The sequence below is a fragment of the Lithobates pipiens genome, unplaced genomic scaffold (genome assembly GCF_037356315.1).
Source record: "Lithobates pipiens isolate NorthernLeopardFrog02 unplaced genomic scaffold, aLitPip1_a1.2 Scaffold_3, whole genome shotgun sequence".
NCBI lineage: Eukaryota > Metazoa > Chordata > Amphibia > Anura > Ranidae > Lithobates > Lithobates pipiens.
The window spans coordinates 96,133,862-96,158,095 of record NW_027507790.1 but is presented as its reverse complement, the minus strand read 5'-3'; the positions used below and the strand labels follow the sequence as shown (position 1 = coordinate 96,158,095).

The 24,234-nt window shown below is 41.9% G+C and overlaps 1 protein-coding gene across 1 annotated transcript in view; it reads left to right on the top strand.

Moving 5' to 3' along the window:
- Positions 1-16,662, top strand: part of WSB2 (WD repeat and SOCS box containing 2) — a 70,091-nt gene extending 53,429 nt beyond the window's left edge. Inside the window, exons 7-10 of the mRNA XM_077462061.1 lie at positions 3,467-3,639; positions 3,856-3,972; positions 8,069-8,176; positions 12,792-16,662. Coding sequence (XP_077318187.1) covers positions 3,467-3,639; positions 3,856-3,972; positions 8,069-8,176; positions 12,792-12,957 — 564 coding nt within the window. The 3' untranslated portion in view covers positions 12,958-16,662. The remainder of the gene's footprint in view (positions 1-3,466; positions 3,640-3,855; positions 3,973-8,068; positions 8,177-12,791) is intronic.
- Positions 16,663-24,234: the final 7,572 nt, after the last annotated feature.

Sequence of the window (24,234 nt, the reverse complement as noted above, 5' to 3'; positions counted from 1 at the left end):
AGATCTGTGTAGGAGGAGGAGGAGGGATGCCTGTGATCTCCTGAGACACCTGTGTTATTACAGAGTGAGTTTTAAAAGTGAAACCAAAGTTAAACAGACCGTGTAATTACATGAACGTAATAAGAACTGATGCTTTTTTAAACACACATTTTGGCTGTTTAGCGCACATTTTGGCACAGGTTATTTTAACACGCATTTTGGTATGGTTTGTAACGCACATTTTGGCGCCTTTTTTTTAGCATGTAGTTTGACACTTTGTTAATGTGCATTTTGATTAGCTTTTTATGTGTATTTTGGCAAACAGCACATTTTGTTAGCCACTTTTGGGGTGCCATTAACAATTAATGGCACCGCAAGCATATCATGCATTTTGCATATGTTTCCAAGGATGTACGCAAAAACCTAGGTAAAAAAAAGAGCCAAAATACATGTTAAAAAAAAGCACCAAAATGCACATAAAAATGTGTTTTAAAAAAACAAACCAAAATGTAAGCAGCAAAAAGTGCATCAAAAACTGTACCAAAATGCACATCAAAAAGGCCCAAGAAGCCAAATTGAAATTTTTTTGGGCATGAAGCATTGTGCATTTTTTTTTTTTTTTTTCAATGCGCGTTTTGGCACGTTGATAGTGTCTTTGTCAAATGACAAAATGCATGTCTGCTAACTACATTTGGGGTGCCATTAAAAATGAATGGCACCCGAAAGCGCATTGTGTATTTTGCCACAATTTTAAAGCAATTTCGAATCGTGGCAAGAATCGGACATTTCTGTGAACAATTTTGCAGTTCTCAGATGTGAGTGGGTCCTAAAATAAATACATTATAATTATGGTGTGTGTGTGTATATGTATATGTAATGTAGTGTGTGTGTTAATATTTAAGCTTGCTGTTGCTGATATTAGGAAGAAAGAAGCCTTCTTCCTCACATCACAGCAGCTTCTCATCCATATTCTCCACCTCTGAGCTGGAGAATCTGGGACAGAGATGGCCAGTGAGATCTTCAGATCGCACCTTCATAAACTGCTCATCTGTGTAAAAGTAAATGACAGAAGGGTGTGTCCTGTGATGAGAAGGGAAGAACATGTTCTCCACTCCTTATCTCATCTCGGCTTCATAAACTGGCACACCTGAGAGATCATCCGTGATCATCAGGATCTCGGCTCTTCTCTGTTTGATAAACATACACCTATATCTTTGAGCTGTGGAGATATCTTATGACTGTGGATAAATACTGCGTGTGATTATCTTGATTGGCTAGTGCAGGATGACATCATTCCCATGCATGCACATCTCCGTTTATGTTCTGGTTTGTGTGCCGGGATGACTGCACATCTTGTGAAGTATTTAGTTCCACTTTAACGCAGCCCTTTTATTATGAATCAGTGCACCACAACAAATTGTTAAACTGGTCTTGCAGTTTTTTCCAATGTAGTGCACAATCACGCATGGTATATGTAATGTGATATGCTGCAGTGCATTGGGCGCTATTGTACAATTTGCTGGAGTAACATTCACAATAAATGGCACCAAAACACACTGCGCACAGATGAAATGTAATAGCCTGCTTTTATGGTAATGCACTTTAACTTTTTACTTTGTGTTTTTAGTATTTGTTGCCACAAGTGGCCCACAATGGTCATTATAGTTTTTTTTTTTTTTTTTAAATATACTATTAGAATTTCTTAAATATAATTGTTCAAGAAAAAGTGACTTTTTTTTATATTGGCTGGTTTTTCATCCTAAAGCCGCGTACACACGGGCGGACTGTATGGCCTACTTAGTTCGTCGAAACACATTTCAGCGGGCAGTCCGCTCGTGTATGGGCTTCAGCGGACTTTTTCAGCGTGCAGTCTGGCGTACTAAGTATTTCGGAATTTCCGTAATATTGTCCGTCATACTTTGGTTTCAGCGGACAATCCGCTCCTGAGTAGGCTTGTTCGACGGACTAAGAATGGCGCATGCTCAGAAAGGATTTACACGGCGGAAGGTTGCATTGCTGTGTATTGGACTTCCTATTTCTAGTCCCGTTGTACGTGCTGTACACGTCATCGCGCAAACTTTCGACGGACTGTTTGTACATCCGTGTGTGGTCAAGTCCGTTCATTCGAAAGTATGACGGACTGTCCGTCGGATTGTATGACGGACTAAGTAGGCCATACAATCCGCCCGTGTGTACGCGGCTTAAGGCTTTGTTTTAGACCCCATTCACACCTGAGCGTTTTGTAGCCCTACGCCTGAAGCTACAAAACGCTGGAGGGGAAAAAATACATTATTCTCAATGGAGATGGTTCACATCTCCACTCCAAGTCGCCTGAAGCCCTACGCCTGAAGCTCAAACAAGTTCCGGACCCTTTTTTGTCGCGCGAATCGGGCTGATTTGGGCGTTTTCATTCCCATAGAAACGAATGGAAACGCTCGATTCGAGCGTTTAGCGCGACAATGAGCGTTTCTATGGGCGTTTTGACGCTGTATCTGCTCAATGCTTAACATTGGTGACCTTTTGCCCTGCACAAATTTGCGTCAAAACGCGGCAAAAAACGCCGCGAATCGCGGTAAACGCTGCAAATCGCGGTAAAAAACGCCGCAAAAAAACGCTTGAAAAAGCTACGCTCAGGTGTGAATGCAGCCTTAAGCCTGCTTTTTTGTCTGAAGCACATTCAGTCTTTATAGAGCAACAGACAGCGGTGAGGAGGTGTTATATTGTCTCCCTACTACCTGTTTTAACTCCCTAAATACCAGACAACTTTGAAAATTCTGTGTGGTTTTGGGACGGTTCTCTTTTGCTCGAGAAAAAATTTCCATCTTGCTCCTTCAAATTTTCTTATCGCTGTGATGAGATATGAATGTCAATTTGACCACCTTAACGATTAGAAAATCAAACGTCCTTAGAGCAAAAAATTTCCAACAAAATTCTACTAGTGTATGGCCAGCTAGTAGTGGATTTACCTCTTTAGGGAGAGACTTTCTCAAATTTGTGCCTAGAGGATAGAAAGTGAAGAGAAATCTCTCGCTTGGCACACAGAAACAAATAAAAAAACCTGACTGGTTTTAACCTGTCCTCCTTTTTTTTTATTTTTTTTTTTTTTTTATTTATTATTATAAAATTGCGTACATTTTAGTTCAAACGTTTATATTTTCTCAGTAACATTACTTTGGTCCCCAGATCTCATTTGTACAGTAGAACAAAAAGGATGGTTTAATTACATTTTATTTGCAAACGAGAAAATTGAGGTTCATTTCTGGCATTCTGGCATGAATCTGTGGATTGTAATATTGGCTGAGCATAATTACACATTTTTTGTTGGGTAAGGTTTTCATTGTTTCATAATTCAGCTAATGAATTTGACTGTTTTAATCCAGTTCTACTGTTATTTTAGTTCTCCACTCAGCTTGAAGTGGCTGATGCTTGGGAATGGATTTTTGACTTTCACCTGTTTGTGACTTGTTTTATTCCTATCTTGTGGTAGGTGCTGCTTTGGAGCATGCGATCGTACACTCTCATTCGGAAGCTGGAGGGCCATCAAAACAGTGTCGTATCATGTGACTTCTCTCCAGATTCTGCGCTCTTAATCACAGCCTCTTATGACACTACCATGATTTTGTGGGATCCTTATACAGGCGAAAAGCTAAGACAGTTCCTGTAAGTAGTTGCTAGTTTTAGGAGTTGCTTTAGTTTTTATAACACTTGACAAAGGTAATCTGGTTGGTTAAAAGATGATAGATGTATACAAAGAAGGAAAAAAAGCTATTGATCACTATTTCAGCTGTAATAATATAGATGGTGTGATAAATATTTGTAATGCTTAGGGAAATTGGAGTAAAATGTCTTTTGTTGACCGCTGTACTTTGCTCTTAGCCATATTTCGTTGTCTCGTGATCTGGACTATAGCTCTCCAGAACCACAGCTCAGCGCTCTCAGATCCGTCTGCTTTTCACCAGAAGGACTGTACCTTGCAAGCTTGGCAGATGACAGGTGAGAAGCGTTTTGTACATTCATATAGTGGGATGAAGGATTGAATATATTCAAAAAACACCTGCTGTCTCAATAGTAGATCAAGCTGCGACTTGTACTGTTACAAGAGAATTTTTCTTATGACTGATGTTTATTGTGTTCTCAGCTGTTATGTGGCTTATCATGTATAAAGGTTATAAGCAGTGGCAAAAAGCTAACCAGGAAACAACGGGACTTTTGAGGTGCGCTTCATGCAGAGACGTCCACTATATAAGGTGTGTCTAAAAGGTTTGGTTAATGATATTCAAAAAAAAAACAGAAGATACAAATAAATTATGGGCCTTCAAAATAAAATCGTCATCCTTCATAACACACTTTTGGCAACGTTTATACAGCTTCTGGCAACTGTTAGCAAAGGCCTCTTTTAGCAATTGATTGCAGAACTGCTGTCACACATTCTTGGATTGCCGCCATGTCTACAAAACGTGCCCCTTTCATAGCGCTCTTCAGGCGGGGAAACAAAAAGAAGTCCGCAGGCACCAGATCAGGGGAATACGGTGGATGATTGAGAACAGGTACACGGCGCCGAGCCAAGATTTGGTGCAAGCGTATCACACAGTGCGCAGGCGCCTTATCATGCAGCAGCATCCACTACCCCATTACTGTGCAACTCTGGCCAAACACAGCAGATGCGTCGAAGCAACCGTTTCAAAACTTTCTAGCAGAATGTGGCGTTCATCCTAGGTTCACATTGGTCCGATTTGACGTGTCAATTCACATGCCAAATCGGCGGCTATTGCCGGCAAGAGCACTATCCAAATCGATGCGGAGCCGCACAATTCCCAAAAGTCATTTCTGCACTACTTTTGGCAACTTTGGGTGAGATTTCAATAGACTTCTGTGCAGGAAATCCCCCCCGAAGTCGGACTGCATTGCCGGGTTGAAATTGTGCGAGTTCAGCTGAACAGCTGAAATTTCTGACCCGCAGCAATGTGAACCTAGGATAAAGGTTTGACCCACAGGAACGAATTCCTTATGGATGATGCCATTGTTGCCAAAGAAGGCAATCAATATTGTCTTAACCTTGGACTTTTGCAGGCGACTATTTTGATTGCACTCGCTGCATCGTGTCTGGGGTTCTGCTTGTCGCGGCTGTCCCGAACATGGCTCATCCTCAGTTTCCTTCCCGTTGCAAAAGCATTTGAACCAGTCGCGTAAAAACTCTGCTCATGGTTTCTGTCCCATACACTTACACCAACGTTTTAATGTGTCTGTCGCCGTTTTCCCCAATTTGTAGCAGAACTTGTTGTTCACTAGTTGCTCCATTGCACTGTGAACCTACCTCTCGCACTGGCTACGTTTGACTGCCCACAGCAGGTTTACCCTGACAGTCACGTGTACTCCACACTAGGTGGCACTTCTCAACATTTCTCTGTATAGTGCCCATGGTGCCGTTGAGAAAGCGGACCATTGACCAAACTTTTTAGACATACCTCGTATATAAAATACATATGAATTTTATGAAATATGTAAATGTTAAAAGTATTCAAATAAGTTCACCTTTTTGTAACATATTACACGTTACACCTGTATTTCGGGTGTAACTTGTTACTGTGCAGCCTCCGACCCCCACCCCTTCAGTGGCAGCGGGCGGGAGTTACTCTCCCAGCACCCGCTGTCACATTTTAAACCAATGTGGCTGTACAGGACTTTGCCCACAGAGCTGCATCATTCATTTACAGAGTTCTGTGACTAAAAAACAAGTCCCATCTGCCAGATGGCTTGCAAGTCTAAATGAAATGGGATAGCGCTGATGAGCTCATGTCCTCATAGTTCATTGGCTCTTCCTACACTTTAGTATGGAGCTGCACGATTAATGGTTAAAAAAAATCATAATCTCGACTCAACCCCCCTCAGGATCTTAATTCAGCATTTCCACAAGTCTTGTAAATAGTGCAGAATAGTTCTGCTCACAGCTGTCGAAAAAAGGTAGCGTGAAAGAGATAAAAACAAACATTGCATCTATCTGCTCTTTTGGAGATCAAAGGGGATGAACTTTGGTCTGTAAGGCCTCTTGCACACGATACTCCTGTTTGAGCATCTACTTTTTCGAACGTGTTTTTTTAATGTATTTTCACGCATATGAATTCACACAATATTCGTGCAAGTTTTCGCACATGCTTGGAAGCTTGTTTTCGGATTGAAAATGTCAATGGACAGATCTGTTTGCATTAGCGCGATTGCGCGCATGAGCCGTAAATTACTGACTAAATATGCAGATTTTTTAAAAAATTTTTTACTGAAGAATACACAGCAATTGTTTACACGCCTGTGTGCATAGGTGTATTACATTTAATGGGCTGTATTTTAGCTCAGTAAAAAAATAAGCTGTACTTAGCATTTTTCAAGCTGCAGTGTGCAAGAGGCCTTAATGTCAGTTTAACCACTTAAAGACCAGGCCTTTTTCCTATACTTGTTTCTTACAAGTTAACCACTTGCCGACTGGGCACTTATACCCCCTTCCTAACCATGCAACACTTTACCCATCCAAAAATTTGTAATTTTTCATCATAAATTTTGGCCAAAATGTATACTGCTACATATCTTTGCTAAAAAATAACCCACACAATTACATATTTGTGTTTCGTGAAAGTTATAGAGTCCACAAGCTATGGTGCCAATCACTGAAAATTGATCTACTTACAATTACACTCCAAAATACATTCTGCTACTCCGCAGTATGGCGATGCCACGTGTGAGGCCGCGTACACACGCGGGGACTGTTCGCTCAACTTTGTCCGCTGAACAGTGTTTCGGCAGACAGTCCGCTCGTGTGTGGGCTTTCAGCGGACAGTTTCAGCGGACAGTCTGCTGAACAAAGTTTTTCGGAAATTCCGAAAAACTGTCCTCTGAAACTTTGTTTCAGCGAACAGTCCCCTCGTGTGTAGGCTTGTTCGTCAAACTAAGTTCCGCGCATGCTCAGAAAGGATTTACACGCCGAAGTTTGCATTGCAGTGTATAGGACGTCGTATTTTTCGTCCCGTCGTACGTGCCGTTCACGTCATCGCGCACGGTTTCAGCGGACTGTTCGTTCGTCGTGTGTGGGCAAGTCCGTCCATGCTAATTTTGAGCGGACTGTCCGCTGAAACTGTTTGACGGACAAAGTTGAGCGAACAGTCCCCGCGTGTGTACGCGGCCTGAGACTTTTACACAGCCTGGCCACATACAGAGGCCCAACATGCAGGGAGCACCACCAGGCATTCTAGGAGCATAAATTACATATCTAATTTCTTGACTACCTCTTACACTTTTTTTAAGGAGCACCATTTTGGAAATAAAACACCCCAACATATATTCTATGAGGCATAATGAGTCATGCAATTTTTTTCCCACAAGTTTTTGGAAAATGTGGAAAGACGATGAAAACACTTTTTTTTTTTTTTTTTTTTTTTTAACACAAATTATAAGATTTCTCTAACACATAGCACGTTAGAATAGCAAAAATGACACCCCAAAATGCATTCTGCTACTCGTATGTAGTATGGCGATTCCACACGTGTGAGAGTTTTACACAGCCTGGCCACATACAGAGGCCCAACATGCAGGGAGCACCAGCAGGTGTTCCAAGGACATACATTTCAAATCTAATTTGACTACCTATTACACTTTTGTGAGGCACTGTAGTGGCACTTATTTGGCATGGGCGAGTACTGATGTGGCATAGATGAGCATGGATGAGCAATATGGTATGGCTGAGTACTTATGAGGTGAGGCATGGTTGTGGCACTGATGAGTACTTATGTGGCATGGATGTGGCACGGATAAGCACTGATGTGGCACAGAGGAACATTTTTTCCTGGTTAGGTTTTTGCTAGTTTCTCTATGAAGAAGAAATCATGACTTCCTATATGTTCACATGAGGTGATTAGCTGTGTGCCCCTTGCAGGGCATGTGTAATGTAACATTAGAAATAAAAGTAAACCTGTGTGGTCCTCAGAGTTCAGAATGTCACACCTCTTTTTGGCATTTTAGTGAAGTACATTTTCCATTTTTCCCCATTTTGAATACCTCATTTGTTTTTGAGGTCCTTACATTTTTTTTTTTAACACAAATGCAGATTTCTGAGAATATGGTCCCTGGAACATGAAGAGCCCTTGTCCGCTGCTCCAGTAACAAATGGACTATGTTGTACATTCTTTCCACATGGAGGAATTCTCGCTACAGGGTAAGTGAAATGCAAAAGTGCATATGTAGTAATATTCTGATTTTACCATGCACCCCAGTCATCTTATTATGGATACCTAATTACTTACCAGCCAGCTCAGTGTACTACCACTTATACATCTGAGATCTTATTTTTAATTCTAAATTCATTTTTAAAGGAGGTATTGTGGACCACCGTTTTGTAATATTACCACATGTTTTCTTTACATAATGTCATTCCATAAATATGAGCGCAGTCTGGCTGTTCTGACCAACTATCTCCAATATTTTATAAACCACTTGCCTGAAAGACGTATGAGGTTCAAATAAGTCAAAGAAATTCTGAACTACCGACCTGCATACTGGTACTTTTTCAGATCAATAACTGAAGGTGTTACAAGAGGAGAGTCGCTGGTACAGTCAGCTGACATTTTCGGAAGGCTCCATGTGCTTCTAATGTTTTCTTTAATGACCAATAAAAGAAATCTTAATCCTTGTTTATTTCCAATTATGACCGAATTGGTTGTTTATCAAAAGTGGCTTTATAGAAAATGGAGATCTAATGGTGTTATAATTTAAGGACAAATCAGCCCTAACAGTCATTTGGGAAAATAACAATAATCTAAGTGAACAGTGTAGTACCAACATTTGTTTTGATTGTACAGTCTTTAGCGTGGGCATGTGCCCAGTCCTGCTAGTATTATTTCCAATGTGAAGTAAACGGTACCTAGAATATAAAAGATAAGGGTTCTCGTTGCTTTTAGGTGCATTCTGCTTTGCATTTCCACTAATGGGAGAGGGAAGTAGTTCTGACATGAACAAAAGCCTCTTGAAACTTTTACTGTGTATGCAAACCCAAGGCGGTCTCTCTCTCTCTCTCTCTCTCTCTCTCTCTCTCTCTCTCTCTCTCTCTCTCTCTCTCTCTCTCTCTCTCTCTCTCTCTCTCTCTCTCTCTCTCTCTCTCTCTCTCTCTCTCTCTCTCTCTCTCTCTCTCTCTCTCTCTCTCTCTCTCTCTCTCTCTCTCTCTCTCTCTCTCTCTCTCTCTCTCTCTCTCTCTCTCTCTCTCTCTCTCTCTCTCTCTCTCTCTCTCTCTCTCTCCTCTCTCTCTCTCCCCCTCTCTCTCTCTCCCCCTCTCTCTCTCTCCCCCTCTCTCTCTCTCCCCCTCTCTCTCTCTCCCCCTCTCTCTCTCTCCCCCTCTCTCTCTCTCCCCCTCTCTCTCTCTCCCCCTCTCTCCCTCCTCCTGTAAGGGTTCAGTCGGACAAGGATTCGGTGGTGACGTACATAAATCATTAGGGCTGTTCAGGAGGAAGTGGGATCTTCTCTTTTCTTGAGCATAACTTTATGTCCCTAGTCCAAATTCCAGGAATGTAAAGTTGGCAGGCGGATTCTTTTAGCCAGCAGCAGCTGTCCCTGGGGGGCCTCTTTACCCAGGAACTCTGCTGATAATGGGAAATTCTAATGTGCATCTTCTGGTGTTCAGGTCTCAATATAAAGTTAGAAAGGTTAATCTCCAGGACAAGGGTTCCTTGAAGGTTTGCGGTGAATGCTCTGGTGACATGATGAAACCAGTTCTCTCTAATTTATGCCTTCCCACCAAAGGAATTCCAGTGATCATAATCACACCAGCTTTTTACACCTTTTGTGGTGGTTCATGCTATTGGGTGTTACCTGAATTTGTCTGCTGCAAATCATCAGTCAGATTCCCCTCTAGTGCTTACTGAAGGCCCAAGGAAGTGTCAGGCCGCTTGCAAAGCTACCATTTCTTGTTGTATTTGTCAGACAATGTCTCAACTTCTGGTCTCAAGGGAAAAGTTCCACCATTTTCGGTGACTGCTCATTCTGCCAGGAGTGTGCTTTCTGGGACACTTTCTTTGGTCAACAAGTTTTGCATGCTTCTGCGTGAGGTTCTAACCTATTTTGGTATAGTCGGCTCCTTTGGCTGTATCTTGCTCCCCCAGTCTGATGTATAGTATTTGAAGGGGGGTGATTACAGGACAAATTCAGGTACATATATTCAGGCAAAAAAGAGACAGAATAACAAAAAAAGTTATAAATTGATTTGCACTTTAATGAGTAATATAAGTATTTGATCCCTTATCAATCGGCAAGATTTCTGGCTCCTAGGTGTCTTCTATACAGGTAATGAGCTGAGATTAGGAGCACTCTTTTAAAGAGAGTGCTCCTAATCTTAGCTTGTTGCCTGTATAAAAGACACCTGTCCACAGAAGCAATCAATCAGATTCCAATATCTCCATCATGGCCAAGACAAAAGGATGTCGGGGACAAGATTATAGACCTACACAAGGCTGGAATGGGCTACAAGGCCATCGCCAAGTTGGTGCGATTATTCACAAATGGAAGAAACACAAAATAACTGTCAGTCTCCCTCGGTCTGGGGCGCAAGATCTCACGTCGTAGAGTTTCAGTGATTGCGAGACCGGTGAGGAGTCGGCCTAGAGCTACATGGGAGAATCTTGTCAATGATCTCAAGGCAGCTGGGACCATAGTGACCAAGAAATTAGTAACACTCTACACCCTGCTCAAGAAAGCACATGTACAGATCCATCTGAAGTTTGCTAATGAACATCTGAATGATTCAGAGAAGAACTGGGAGAAAGTGTTGTGGTCAGATGAGACCAGAATCAAGCTCTTCGGCATAAACTCAACTCGACTTGATGGAGGAGGAGGAATGCTGCCTATGACCCCAAGAACACCATCCCCACCATCAAACATGGAACATAGTGCTTTGGGGTTGTTTTTCTGCTAAGGGGACAGGACCTCTTCACCGCATAAAATGGACGGGGCCATGTATCCTCAAATCTTGGGTGAGAGCCTCCTTCCCTCAGCCAGGGCATTGAAGATGGGTCACGGATGGACATTCCAGCATGACCCAAAACACACGGCCAAGGCAACAAAGGAGTGGCTCAAAAAGAAGCACATTAAGGTCCTGGAGTGGCCTAGTCCGTCTCCAGACCGTAATCCCATAGAAAATACGGTGAGGTAGCTGAAGGTTCAAGTTGCCAAACGTCAGCCTCAAAAACTCTCTGACTGGGAGAGGATCTGCAAAGGGGATTGGAACAAAATCCCTCCTGAGATGTGTGCAAACCTGGTGGCCTACTACATATAGTTACATAGTCAGGTTGAAAAAGATACAAGTCCATCTAGTTCAACCATAAAAATTAAATACAACATCTCATACAATCCCATATACCCAATCCTATACCCACAGTTGATCCAGAGGAAGGCTGAAAACCCCAGCAAAGCATGATCCAATTTGCTACAAGAAACAACTGACCTCTTTGATTGTCCACAAGGGTTTTGCCACTAAGTAATGTTTTGCGAAGGGGTCAAATACTTATTTCACTCATTAAAATGCAAATTAATTTATAACTTTTTTGAAATGCATTTTTCTGTTTTTTTTTTGTTCTGCCTCTCACTGTTAACCACTTAAGCCCCGGACCATTTTGCAGCTAAAGGACCAGGCCCCTTTTTGCGATTCGGCACTGCGTCGCTTTAACTGACAATTGCACGTGGCTCCCAAACATAATTGGCGTCCTTTTTTTTCCACAAATAGAGCTTTCTTTTGGTGGTATTTAATCACCTCTGCGGTTTTTATTTTTTGCGCTATAAACAAAAATAGAGCAACAATTATGAAACAAATTCAATATTTTTTACTTTTTGCTATAATAAATATCCCCCAAAAATATATAAAAAAAATGTTTTTTCCCTCAGTTTAGGCCGATACGTATTCTTCTACATATTTTTGGTAAAAAAAAAACGCAATAAGCGGTTTGCGTCAAAAGTTAGAGCATCTACAAAAATAGGGGATAGTTTAATGGCATTTTTAGTAACATTTTTTTATTGTGACTGCGACATTATGGCGGACACGTTGGACAATTTTGACACATTTTTGGGACCATTGGCATTAATACAGCAATCAGTGCGATTAAAAATGTGGCAGTGAAGGGGTTAACCACTAGGGGGCAGTGTAGGGGTTAAGTGTGAGTGTGTGTGTTTTTTTTTCTGTAGGGGGGCGTGGCTTGGCGTTGGACATCGCTGATCAGCTTTCCCTGTGGCAGGCTCACTAGGAAGCACGGGTAGAGGTTTGTTTACACTTGCCTCTTCCCGTTCTTCAGCTCTATGACCCAATCGCGGGACGCCGGCAGCGATAGAGTCCGCGGGTCCCACAGTCACGGAGCTCAGGACGGGGTCGCGAGTATGCCAGCGCGCACGCAACCCACGGCTGGGCTCTTAAAGGGCAAGCCATGCCATTCTGCCGACGTATATTGGCGTAAGTGATTAAAATAAACCTACCAATAAAACTATAGACTGATTATTTCTTTTTCAGTGGGCAAACTTACAAAATCAGCAGGGAATCAAATACTTTTTTCCTTCACTGTACACTGATTGTATTTTAAGAAAGAATGATACATTAATCCAGAGCTGTATTCATTGGTATCTTTTTTTTTTTTTTTTTTATTTGCCTGGAGTTCAGCATTAAATCATGGACATACATATTTTTATAGGACCATTACACAAGAGGCTGTCTGTGAAATTATAAGTGAATGACATGAAGTATTACCTTGAATTGATTGACATTTGGGTAGAAGTATACTGAGTCATCTTCTGTATTTCAGAAATCGAGATGGACATGTGCAGTTCTGGACGTCCCCTCAAGTCCTGTCTTCACTTAGACACTTGTGTCGCAAAGCACTGCGTTGTTTCCTAACCACCTATCAGGTCCTTGCGCTGCCGATTCCTGGAAAAATGAAGGATTTTCTTACATACAGGACTAATTATTAGTCTTCTTACAGTAACAAAGAATATTGAGGAAATGGACTGCTAGAATCTGAAACTTGCACAGTAGCTGCAGCTTGTAGGAAATAAACTTGGTCAGCGAAGGCCACTTTGATCAGTTTGAAGGAAAAGATAATTCACAATGGCATGGTTCCTGAGCTGGCGACCAGGTTTTATTTTGCAGCTCTCTTGTTTAAGGACAATGTTTTTATCTTGTAAGGTGCAGGACAGAAAAAAGCATCCCACTATCTTCACTTCATTATATGTGTTCAAATGGCCTTTAAAATATGTCTTCACTAAGGGAAAAATAGACCAAATCCAGAGCAGAATGCTTGTGAGCTCATTTTCCAATCTATGTTTAGCCAGACATACATTTTCTTAGTAGACAAACAAAAAAAAAAAAAAAAAAAAAAAAAAAACACGCAATGACTAAAGTGGAATTCCAAATTTTGTGGTGGTAATTGTAAAATCCCAACTAATGTAACTTTTAGTAATTGCTATAGTACTGTGGAGGGGGTAAAGTTTAGTTCACACAGGACATGCCCTTCCCATTTTTAAAGCAGAAATATTTTTTTTGTAAATGCTCTGAAATTGCAGGCTAAAATATGATGCATGCATACTTGTAAATATGTGTTACCTTTTACATTATCCATATTTCATATTGCCTGTATTCCATCTTGCCTTTCGGCGTCGGCATTAGTGAGAGGTGAAGGCAGTGCCACTCTTATGCCCTGTACACACAGACATTCCGACCCTCGAAGGATTTTGGCCGAAACTTGTGTTGCATACACACAGTCAGACAAAGTTGTCGGAAAATCCGATCATTCGGAACGAGGTGACGTTTGTTGCGTACGATGGAACTACATAGAGGCTAATAGCCAATAGCTTTGGTCTCATAATTTAATCTGAGCATGCATGGCACTGTGTCCGTTGGAATTCTCTACAAACGATCGGAAAAAGTCAGATCGGATTTTGTTGTCGTAAAATTTTAGATCCAGCTCTCAAACTTTCCGAAGGAAAAAGTTTGATAGAGCCCACACACGATCGGATTTTCCGACAACATAATCCGATCGGACCTTTTCCGTCTGAATTTCCGACCGTGTGTACAGGGCATTAGAGGGAAGTGATATTGTAATCTTTCCCTCTCGGGAAATTCTCTGTAGAAACTATTTATTTTATTGTTTCCCAGGAACTGGACCTGGGAAACAATATCCCAGCTGTTCTATCCTCACCCTATAATCTCCCTCTTTTCTGCCCCCTTTTTTTTTAAGTTGATTGTTTTATTAAATACAGATGCCAGTCACTTTGTTCTGTGCAGTTTGCTCTGCCCCTTAGGGCTCATGCACATATGATTTTATTTTATGTAGGATCTTTCTGGCATACACCCCATATATATCCATATGAGTTAGAATGCACCCCCCTGTTCAGGGCCTCTGCCCACTGATGCCCTTAGTCATTGTGCAAATGTGCCACATGTGTCATTCATGCCGTAGCTGCTATTGATGTTCACATCAGTAGTGTATAGTCAGTGAGCACTGCCTGCTGATTTTACACTATGCCTTCAGTCATTCTGCGAATGCTCTGCTGGCTACACATTGTTGATATTGACGTGTCACCCCTGAGCAACATCGGCTAATAGGGTCCCTGTTTTTGTGTAAACTTTAGCACAAACATTTAGACGTGTCTAGCGTTAAATGTAGTTTATATGCAGGACCATGGATGCAGCTTTTTCCTTTTTTTTTTTTCTCTTTAATTCTGCTGATTGCAGCTCCAGATTGTGTGCATTGGCCCATAGCATATCATACAGCTGCATCAAAATCCATAAAAAAAAAATTCCCATTGTGGATCTGAAAGCAGTGTAATTGCATCCATGTGCATGAGCCCTTTCAGAGGCCAAGAGTTCATAAAGATTTCAGGTCTATCTAAATAACTATGTAGGTCCCAGCAGCTAAAAAGACATAGTTTTGCAAGTGTGCATGCATTATTTTTTAAAAATGACACAAAAGAACCCTCTAATGAGAGAAATGTAGAAGCTGCAATTACTGACCTCCTTAAAATTGCTAGTCTATTCAATAGCTTCAGTCACTGACTCACAAAACACATGCATAGCCGGAAAGTCCCATAACGCCTGACCTGCGTGCTTCCTTTCAAGTGTAGGTTCACCTTTTCAGAAAAAATGAAAAGGTGCTCTAACACCGTATATCCTCCCCACCTCTCCGATCCCCACTTCACATACATCTGTGGGGGTGTGAGCTGTCGGTGCCCAAGAAGCCGGTGCAGCAATCTGTGGATTTGAAATCCACACTTCCCCGTTCTTCCTCTTGTTTCTGCAGCACGTCTGTGAGAGATTCTGATTGGTCAGTACCAACACATAGCATTGCTGTGACCTGTCTTGGAAGCCCTGCAGAAAGGAGGAGAAGAGCAAGGATTTGAAACATTTTGGACCACTGCACTGACAGCATGGGGACCAGGAGGGTGGGGGTCTACAGTGTTCTTAAAAAGGTGAACTCTTTAGGTCTGTGGCTTGATAGCATGATAACCAAGCAAACTAGCATTTTAAGGAGGAGAGATCAGTAGATGTTTTAAAGTAACTGAACAGAAATAAAATAAGTTAATTGGGGTAGACTTCTGTTGCCAATATCAAGCACAGTCAGATAGAAGAGCTATAATGCAATGGCTCTACTGAGATCATTATTATACCTGTTTGGTTTATTCTTTCATTTCATGTGCAAGTGTCCTCCTGCTGCACACAGTGGGGTTAGATTGATGGAAAGGACCAAGGAGGTAATGGGATAAAGAGGCCGCTTTATATTGAAAAAATAAAAGAAAAATGTTAAATCCCTTTAACCATAAGTGTAGTTGCATCCAAACACACAGAGTCACAATATTTCAAGAGGATAAAATAAATGTGTAAACCCTGTATTTAAGTAGATAGCTCTGTCTTCCATGTGTTCATGAGAGGCTTTTACCACTTTTCACTCCTATATAAGTGCTGGCTCTGGATGTATGGAAGTGGCAGTACATGTAAACTCAGGCTGGCAGCACAATAGGAGATTGGGGGTACTGAGTCGCTTTCCAACATTTACAGCCCTGCTCGTTTTGGATGAACCAGCACTTCTCCTTTTAAACTTGCTTGTATCTATTACCAAAATGATTTGCTCTGAAGACATTCCTTTTATAAATACTTTGTTTATTCAATTTAGTAGTGCCTAGTGTAAGAATTAAATTTATATCCTTACAGTAATTGGGATTTTTTTGTGTGTTCTATGTGCACAGAAAATTTTCCTCTGTATTTTGTGTTAACACATGTTATGTGCCTTGGTAGAATGTTGTAACCGCCAGGCTGACAAACCCAATGCTAACTACATTGAAAGTGTGATTCTAAAATTATATTTATTTAAAGTATTTACTCGTCATTAAACATACTTTTGGAATTTAAACCATAAACACTGACCTTTTTGGTCAAACATTCGATTCACTAATGGCTAACAATTCTATCACCCATCCAATGTGACATTTTTACCTCATATTGTGCACTATAAATGAGCATGGGTGCATTGCAAATGGTACATTGTATTTTTGCAGAAAAAATTTCTACACTAAAAAGTAAAAATCTCCTGGTGTTGCAGTACATCAGGTGACACAAACAGGGATCTTGTTATGCTTTGTATGATCAGAATGTGGAGATGTAATAAAATAAAATGCCTTATAGTTGGTGTCTTTTTTTTTTTTTTCATTAAGTGCATAATAGAGGCGGGGGGGGGTCAGGCATGCATTATATTACAGAGGACCTTTGCAGCTCTGATCTTTGGATGGGATTGACAAGAATTTAGCCAAATGGATGTTTTTTTTTCTCGAAAGACAGGGTGAGCAGACTCTCCCTTTGAGCTGAAGACATATTGTACCTATACACGGAGCAGTCATAATCAATGCCTGTGGTCATAATGTTATCTTGTTACAATGGCACCTGAAAGTGTGTAGAATATATTAGGCAGCAAGTAGACTTGTCCCTGATTTGTTGAAAGCAGAAAAAAAAATGGGCGAGCGTTAGGATTTCAGTGACTTTGACAAGGGCCAAATTGTACTGGCTAGATGACTGGGTCAGAGCATCTCCAAAAACTGCAGCTGTTTTGGGATATTCCTGGTTTTCAGTGGTCAGGACCTACCAAAAGTGGTCCAAGGAAGGAAAACTGGCAGCAGGGACATGGGTGGGGCTCATTAGTGTACATGGGAAGTGAAGGCTGGACTGTGTAGTCTGATCCAATAGAGGAGCTCCTGTAACTAATATTGCTTAAGTTAATGTTGGTTCTAATAGAAAGGCGTCAGAAGCATTGCGGTTTTGTTGCATATTGACCTGCATAGCAGCAGATTGGTCAGGATGCCAATGCTGACTTGTGTTCACTGCTAAAAGTGCCTACAATGGGAATTTGAACATCAAAATTGGACCATGGAGCAATGCAAAAAGGTGTCCTGGCCCGATGCATTCAAGAATGGTTTGAGGAACTTGGAGGAGCTCCAGTCATTTTTGTGTTTATTAGAAGTCAGCGGCTACAAAAACTGTAGATGTTGACTGTTAATAAACACACCCACATGTCCCACGATCCAGCGATGTGCTCACCCGAGCCATCCCTTCTTCTCTCCCTGGCATCTCAACTGTGGGCACCTGGCTGTGACAGCTTGTGGCTTCACAGTCGGGTGCCCACTGCACATGTGCAAGTCGTGTTGCGCCTCCTGAATGGTCCGGCAGTCTTCTGTTATGTGTCCCAGAGGACTGCAGGAAGGGAGGTGGAGAGAAGAACTAGGTAATCGCCCCCCCCCCCCCCCCCTTTTGGGTGAAGCTCCGCTTTAATAGCGAGTTTGAGGTGTTAAATTGGCCTCCAAATTCTCCAGATCTCCATCCAATTGAGCATCTATGAAATGTGCTGGAAAAACAAGTCCGATCAATGGAGGCCCCACCTCACCACTTGCAGGACGTAAAGGATACCTTCACAGGTCTAGTGTTGTCCATGCCTTGATCACTTATGGTGGGTGGTCATAATGTTACAGCTGGATTGGTGTTTGTGAACATAAATTTTTTTTTTGTGAAATATTTTCTTATATTCACCGACCGATACAACTCCTCTCCCATTGGGTTGTTACGCCCACCTTTAGGAGAATACTAGGCATTGCTTGTTATGTAACACACAGAACTTTCCAGTTGCGCCCAGGGGGCGGTCCCTTAGGTAACAACCCTCCAGCCTGCCATGCAGTCATCAGTTTTATTTTGCCTAGTGAAGGAGAAGGACCTAGGGACCCTGACGGGCCCATCGGTTCGTGTTTTATTTTTTTTATTTTTTTCTGCAGAAGCTTGGCTTTTTGCGCAAGTTGATAGATCCTGTGATCTACTATCAACAGCCGGCTGGGTGACAGGCTGGATACCCTTATCCTTGTAGTCTCCCCAGTCCGGCCATCGAGCGTGTGCAGGTCGCAGCTCTGCGCTAGGCCGGCCACAACGAAACCTCAGCTCCAGAGGTGGTCAGTGAGCTTTTATTCTCTGGGGCACACATATGACAGGGCTACTGATGTCTGCGTCAGTGTTCCGGGCCAGCAGCCACCCTGTACTGATCAGTGAGTTTGTCTGTGCTGGAATGTCTCCCAGCTCTTCAGGACTGGTAAGTACAGTTCTCCCTGCCACGGTGGGGCTGAGCAGCTGGGCATTCCCTGGGAGGTCGATTCAGGGTCCCCCACCTCCCTTCTCTCCCTGTGCCTTCCCCCCCGGGGGGATGCTGCTGAGCGGTGTATGTGTGTCTGTGCAGGGGCTCTCACCTGGGGGGGGGGGGGGGTGTCGCTGGCTGGGTGTGTCCTGTTTTCCATGCCCCTGGAAGGTGTCTGTGAGGCTGGGCCTGTGTCCTGTGCAGCGATGTGTCCACCGCTATTATTCCTCTTTATCCCTCATGGTTCTGCATTCGGTGGCCATTTTAGGTGTGGGCAAGGGAAAGCATGCTCTCCTGGGCTTTGGCAGCCATTTTCCCTGTGATTTGTCCTATACAGGACGTCAGCGGCCATTTTCTAGGAGCCTGAACACGTTTTTCAGTGTTCTGTAGCGGGAGCATGTGCTCTGGTGGCCATTTTCCCTGTGTTTTATGTCCTTATACTGGATGCTGGGCGGCCATTTTCTTTGAGCCTGAGCGCACTACAGAGCGGTTTGAGCGCCATTAGCAGCTGCTTCCACCAACACAGGGCTGTTTCCTCTGCACCTGGGAGCCAACAGACTACAGGCACTACCTGCTGTATAGCGCAGAACTCCTCAGGGTGGTGGGTCCTGCGGGAAAGAGCCCCTCAGCCAGCAGCAGTAAGGAGGGTGGGACTGTCGCTGTCCTAAGTCCCCTTCAGGTGGCTTCAGAAACTGGTGTTTCTTCCCCCGAAATCCAGGCAATTGCAACTGGGTTGCCTATGGACTGCGCAGTGCCCATGGACATCTTGTCGGTGGTCCTCAATTCATTCATTGCCAAGATGGAGGCGGTGCGTGGGCACAAAGGTGCTAAAAAGCGGCCTCCAAAACGAGCAAAGTCCTTTCTTGTATTAAGAGAGGTATGGACTCCAGAGAGAGAGATATAATTTTGCCCCTGTTCAAATCATTAGTAAGACCTCATCTGGAATATGCAGTTCAGTTTTGGGCACCAGTTCTCAAAAAGGATATCGGGGGAACTGGAGAATGTGCAGAGAAGGGCAACCAAACTGATAAGAGGCATGGAGGAGCTCAGCTATGAGGAAAGATTAGAGGAACTGAATTTAATAACTCTTGATAAGAGGAGATTAAGGGGGGATATGATCAACATGTACAAATATATAAGGGGTCCATATAGTGAACTTGGTGTTGAGTTATTTACTTTACAGTCAACTAAGAGGACAAGGGGGCACTCTTTACGTCTAGAGGAAAAGAGATTTCATTTCCAAATACGGAAAGGTTTCTTCACAGTAAGAGCTGTGAAAATGTGGAATAGACTCCCTGCAGAGGTGGTTCTGGCCAGCTCAGTAGATTGCTTTAAGAAAGGCCTAGATTATTTCCTAAGTGTACATAATAATATAACTGGGTACTAACATTTATAGGTAAAGTTGATCCGGGGAAAATCCGATTGCCTCTTGGGGGATCAGGAAGGAATTTTTTTCCCCTGCTTTAGCAAATTGGATCATGCTCTGCTGAGGTTTTTTTTGCCTTCCTCTGGATCAACTGTGGGTATAGAATTGGGAATATGGGATTGTATGATATTATTATTATTATTATTTTATTTTTTTTGTGGTTGAACTAGATGGACTTGTGTCTTTTTTTTTTCAACCTAACTATGTAATCTCACCCCGTGCCAAATTCGGTAATACCGCCAGGGAGTTAAATTGGGCTCTGCTTCCATATGAGTTATATGGGATGCTCTCAAAGCCTATCTTTGGGGTCTGTTAATCCAGAATATAAGTGTTATTAAAAAGTGCGTAGAGAGCTCGAACTTTCTAAGGCCAATACCTCTTCAGCGGAGGTCATAACGGGGCCACGCGCGCTACGTTACTTCCGGGTTACGGCTACTGTGGAACGCATACGCCTGTATACAGATCCAGTACCCGTGCATGAGAGGCTTTACGTTGTAAAGGTCAGTTACTGGATAACACACATATCCCTTATGCACCCTATTGAGTTTGGAGCATTATGCTGGTGCATAGTGCATAGTCTGCTGTTGGGCTGCTGTGTGCGTTCTCCCAGACTGGCTGTTTTTCAGTTAGACTGCCTCTGCTGACTTAATATATTTTGATTTCCATTTTTTTTTGCTGTTTTTAATTGGTATTTTAAAAAACGATTATTTTTTATTTTCTGGAACTTTTTGTATATTTTTTTTGTATTTTTTGATTATCCGCTTTTAATAAATTAATTTTTGATGACCATAAATACTACACCATGGGAGCTGCTCTTTATTTTTTCTGAGGATCCATCATATAAAACTGGAAGCCACAAGTATTAAGGAGATTGCCTGAGAGTACAATTAGTGGAACCGTGGAAGGAGGAGGTCGAAGGAGATAGAGATAACTTGCCAAAGGAGGAGTGAAGACACTAGACCCCTTTTGGGGTGCGGGGATCCGGTGAGTGGGGACCTGAGTGGGGAGCACGAAAGTCACCGGATCACCTCTGACCAAGCACTAAAGTCACCTCTATTTATACAATTCTGTCCTCTCACCTACATCACTGCTATAGTGGGTCTGATACATAAAGACTGGACCCAAAAAATTATTTTTTTAGAGGCTTTTTTCAGAGAGATTTCTTTTAGTGTTTTTTTGTGAAATATAGGAAAAAGTCTTTTTGCACATAAAATTGCTTGTTTGCACAAAAAAAGGGTTGTACATAAATATATATATATTTTATTTAATATATTCTTTTATTGTATTTTTTTATTCATTTTTTATTGGTATTTATAATTTTCTTCTTTCTTTTTCTTTGGAGATTAAGTCTCTTTTCACCTCTTTTTGGGGTTTTTGTATGCTGGATTATTGGACTTTTTTGCACATTGCAAGTGATATATAGGTTTTTGCACAATTTATGAGTGCAAAACCCCCCCCCAACTCTTCCTCTTATTTTTATCAATGATTCCCTTAATTTTGGTAATATAATGACAACTATTTAAAAACTTAAAAATAACAATTTAGAAATAACAATAAAAGTAAAAACCAAAAATTTAATTTTTATCCATTTATAATTATAGAATTTCCCCTTTTTTCCTTCCCCTCTGTAAGATGACAGGTTTGTCTAATGATTTATGTCCATTAAATCCACCGCCAATATTGCCAAACAATATTGGCATTATCATTATTATGATTATTTTATTCATCATGATGGTTCCATGTACATACATATATTTCATGTATACACATACTATATATATATATATACATACACCCTTACATATACCTGTCTTGTATCTTGTATCCATCCCTCATAATTTTATATACCAGTCTGTGTATATAATTGTGCATTAATCTGTATGTTTAAATGCTCTATTTTATTTATATCTCAATTGGTGTGCATATATTATATTGCATATCAATTCTGGTTATAACATATGACACCTGCTGCCTATTATTCATTTATTTATTCATTTATCCGTTCATTTATTTATTTCATTATTCATTTATTCATCCATTTATATGTTTTTGTAAATTTTTATGAATTCTCATTAATTTTTATTAATTAATTTTTATCACATTTTGTTATAAATTTTATGAATTTCTCAAGATTAATTAGTATTCCCACAGGCTACAGCCTATGTCATATCGAATTTTATTTTTTCATTGTTTTCCTCCCTATAATATGGTGCAGCACATCTTGTTTTCCCTTTCTGTGTCACATATGTATTCCTTTTCCTATTGGCCCCTCCCCCTGCCTCCGCTATTTATTCATTGCCTATGGTTCCGAACGTTCAGCTTGACAAAGGAGTGCAGCTGTCCTACCATCCACTGCTCTGCCAGCTCAGGAAATGCGTCGCACATTCGGTGACGTCATCTCCCGTCGCCTGAAGCCTTGTTTGCGTCCCATGCCTCGTAGTGACGCTCCTCCATGCTGCCGGCCGGATTAGATACCAGATAGTCAGGACTCTACAGCTCATGGGAATGACTATACTGATGCCTCGCCTCCCCCCCCCCCCCCCCCATTTGTATGGGACCAGTACACCGCTACTGCTTGCTTTTAATCACTATAATTCGAGTTTTATCATTAATATTTACATTAAAGAAAGTTTTATACAGTCTGCACCCAAAGGCGCCTCTTTCTTTTTACCCCTTGTATTAAACTGGAGACTCTAGAACAGTGATGGCGAACCTTGGCACCTCAGATGTTTTGGAACTACATTTCCCATGATGTTCATGCAAAACATCTGGGGTGCCAAGGTTCGCCATCACTGCTCTAGAACATCTCAAAAATGCAGGTGGACTGGCAGTTCCTAATCCGCGGATATACTTTTTCGCATTCCAACTACATCACTTTGCTGGATGGGAGTCTGAGCAGACATTTCTTGCCGCTCAACGACTATTTTCATATGCATTTAAGGGTCGGTTACCACTTCATATTTTACATGGCGCTAGAGGGGATGTCTCGCTCGCTGACATGCCCACATGTATGTTAATGATGCTGGGTGTCTCCTATCCTACCAGGTACACTCTCATATGGGAAAATTATAGATTTCCTTAAATGTTGGCTCTTCAGAGATGGGGAAAATCAGGAATACCAACTTTAGCTCAGCTATACGAGAATGGTACTTTTAAATACTTTGAAGAACTCAGAGGAGAGAGTTCTCTACAATCTACTTGGTTCTATCAATTTTTGCACCTAAGACATGCTCTACATGCCCAGTTCCCTACTGCTAGGATGTTTTTTTCCCCTATTTTTGTTCTTGACAAGATAATACAAGCAAGGTCAAGGGTCTGACATCCACTACATATAGGGTATTGTTAGGTTCTTATTGAACTTTCCCATCCGCTCTAAGGCTGGTTGGGAAAAAGATATCGGTCCTATCCTGGAGGAGGTCTGGGATAGTATTCTACGACCCTCACCCCAGGTGTCTCTTTCCCCATCGCAGAGACTGACACAGATCGTTATCCTCCAGAGAGTCTATAGAACTCCCCAATTTCTGTATGCAACTGGACTAAGATCTGAGCCAGCCTGTCCTAGATGTGGTAACAGGTATGCTAATACATCTTTTGTGGCGGTGCCCAAAACTTCAAAGATATTGGGCGGAGGAGATTGATACCTTAAATGGGCTATTGGATATCAACATTCCAACTGAACTATTTATATGTCTATTGGGCTACAGTGACATGTCTATTCACACCCCCTCTACGGGTAATAAGGCATGCACTTTTTGTTGCCTGTGGATGGGGATAATCCCAACATTACCCCCCCCCCCCCCCCCGGTTCGGTTCGTGGCTGAACATGCAAACAAACCAAAAATTTGTGCGAACAAGCGAACCGCGTTAAAGTCTATGGGACTCGAACGTGAAAAATCAAAAGTGCTGATATATTTATCGGGGTATAACACGCACCCCACGTTTAGGAGGGCATTTTAAGGAAAAAAGTTTTAGGAGGGAAGTTTAAGGGGAAAAAAAAACGTACATTTAAATGCCCGTCAATGCAGCCTTATCAGTGTGCATCTGCAGCCTTGTCCATAATTGCAGAATGATCAGTGTCATTTGCAGCTTGCCCACCGCTGTTTGCAGCCTTGCAAAGTGTCATTTGCAGCTTGCCAGTGTCATTTCCAGCTCCCCAGCGCCGTT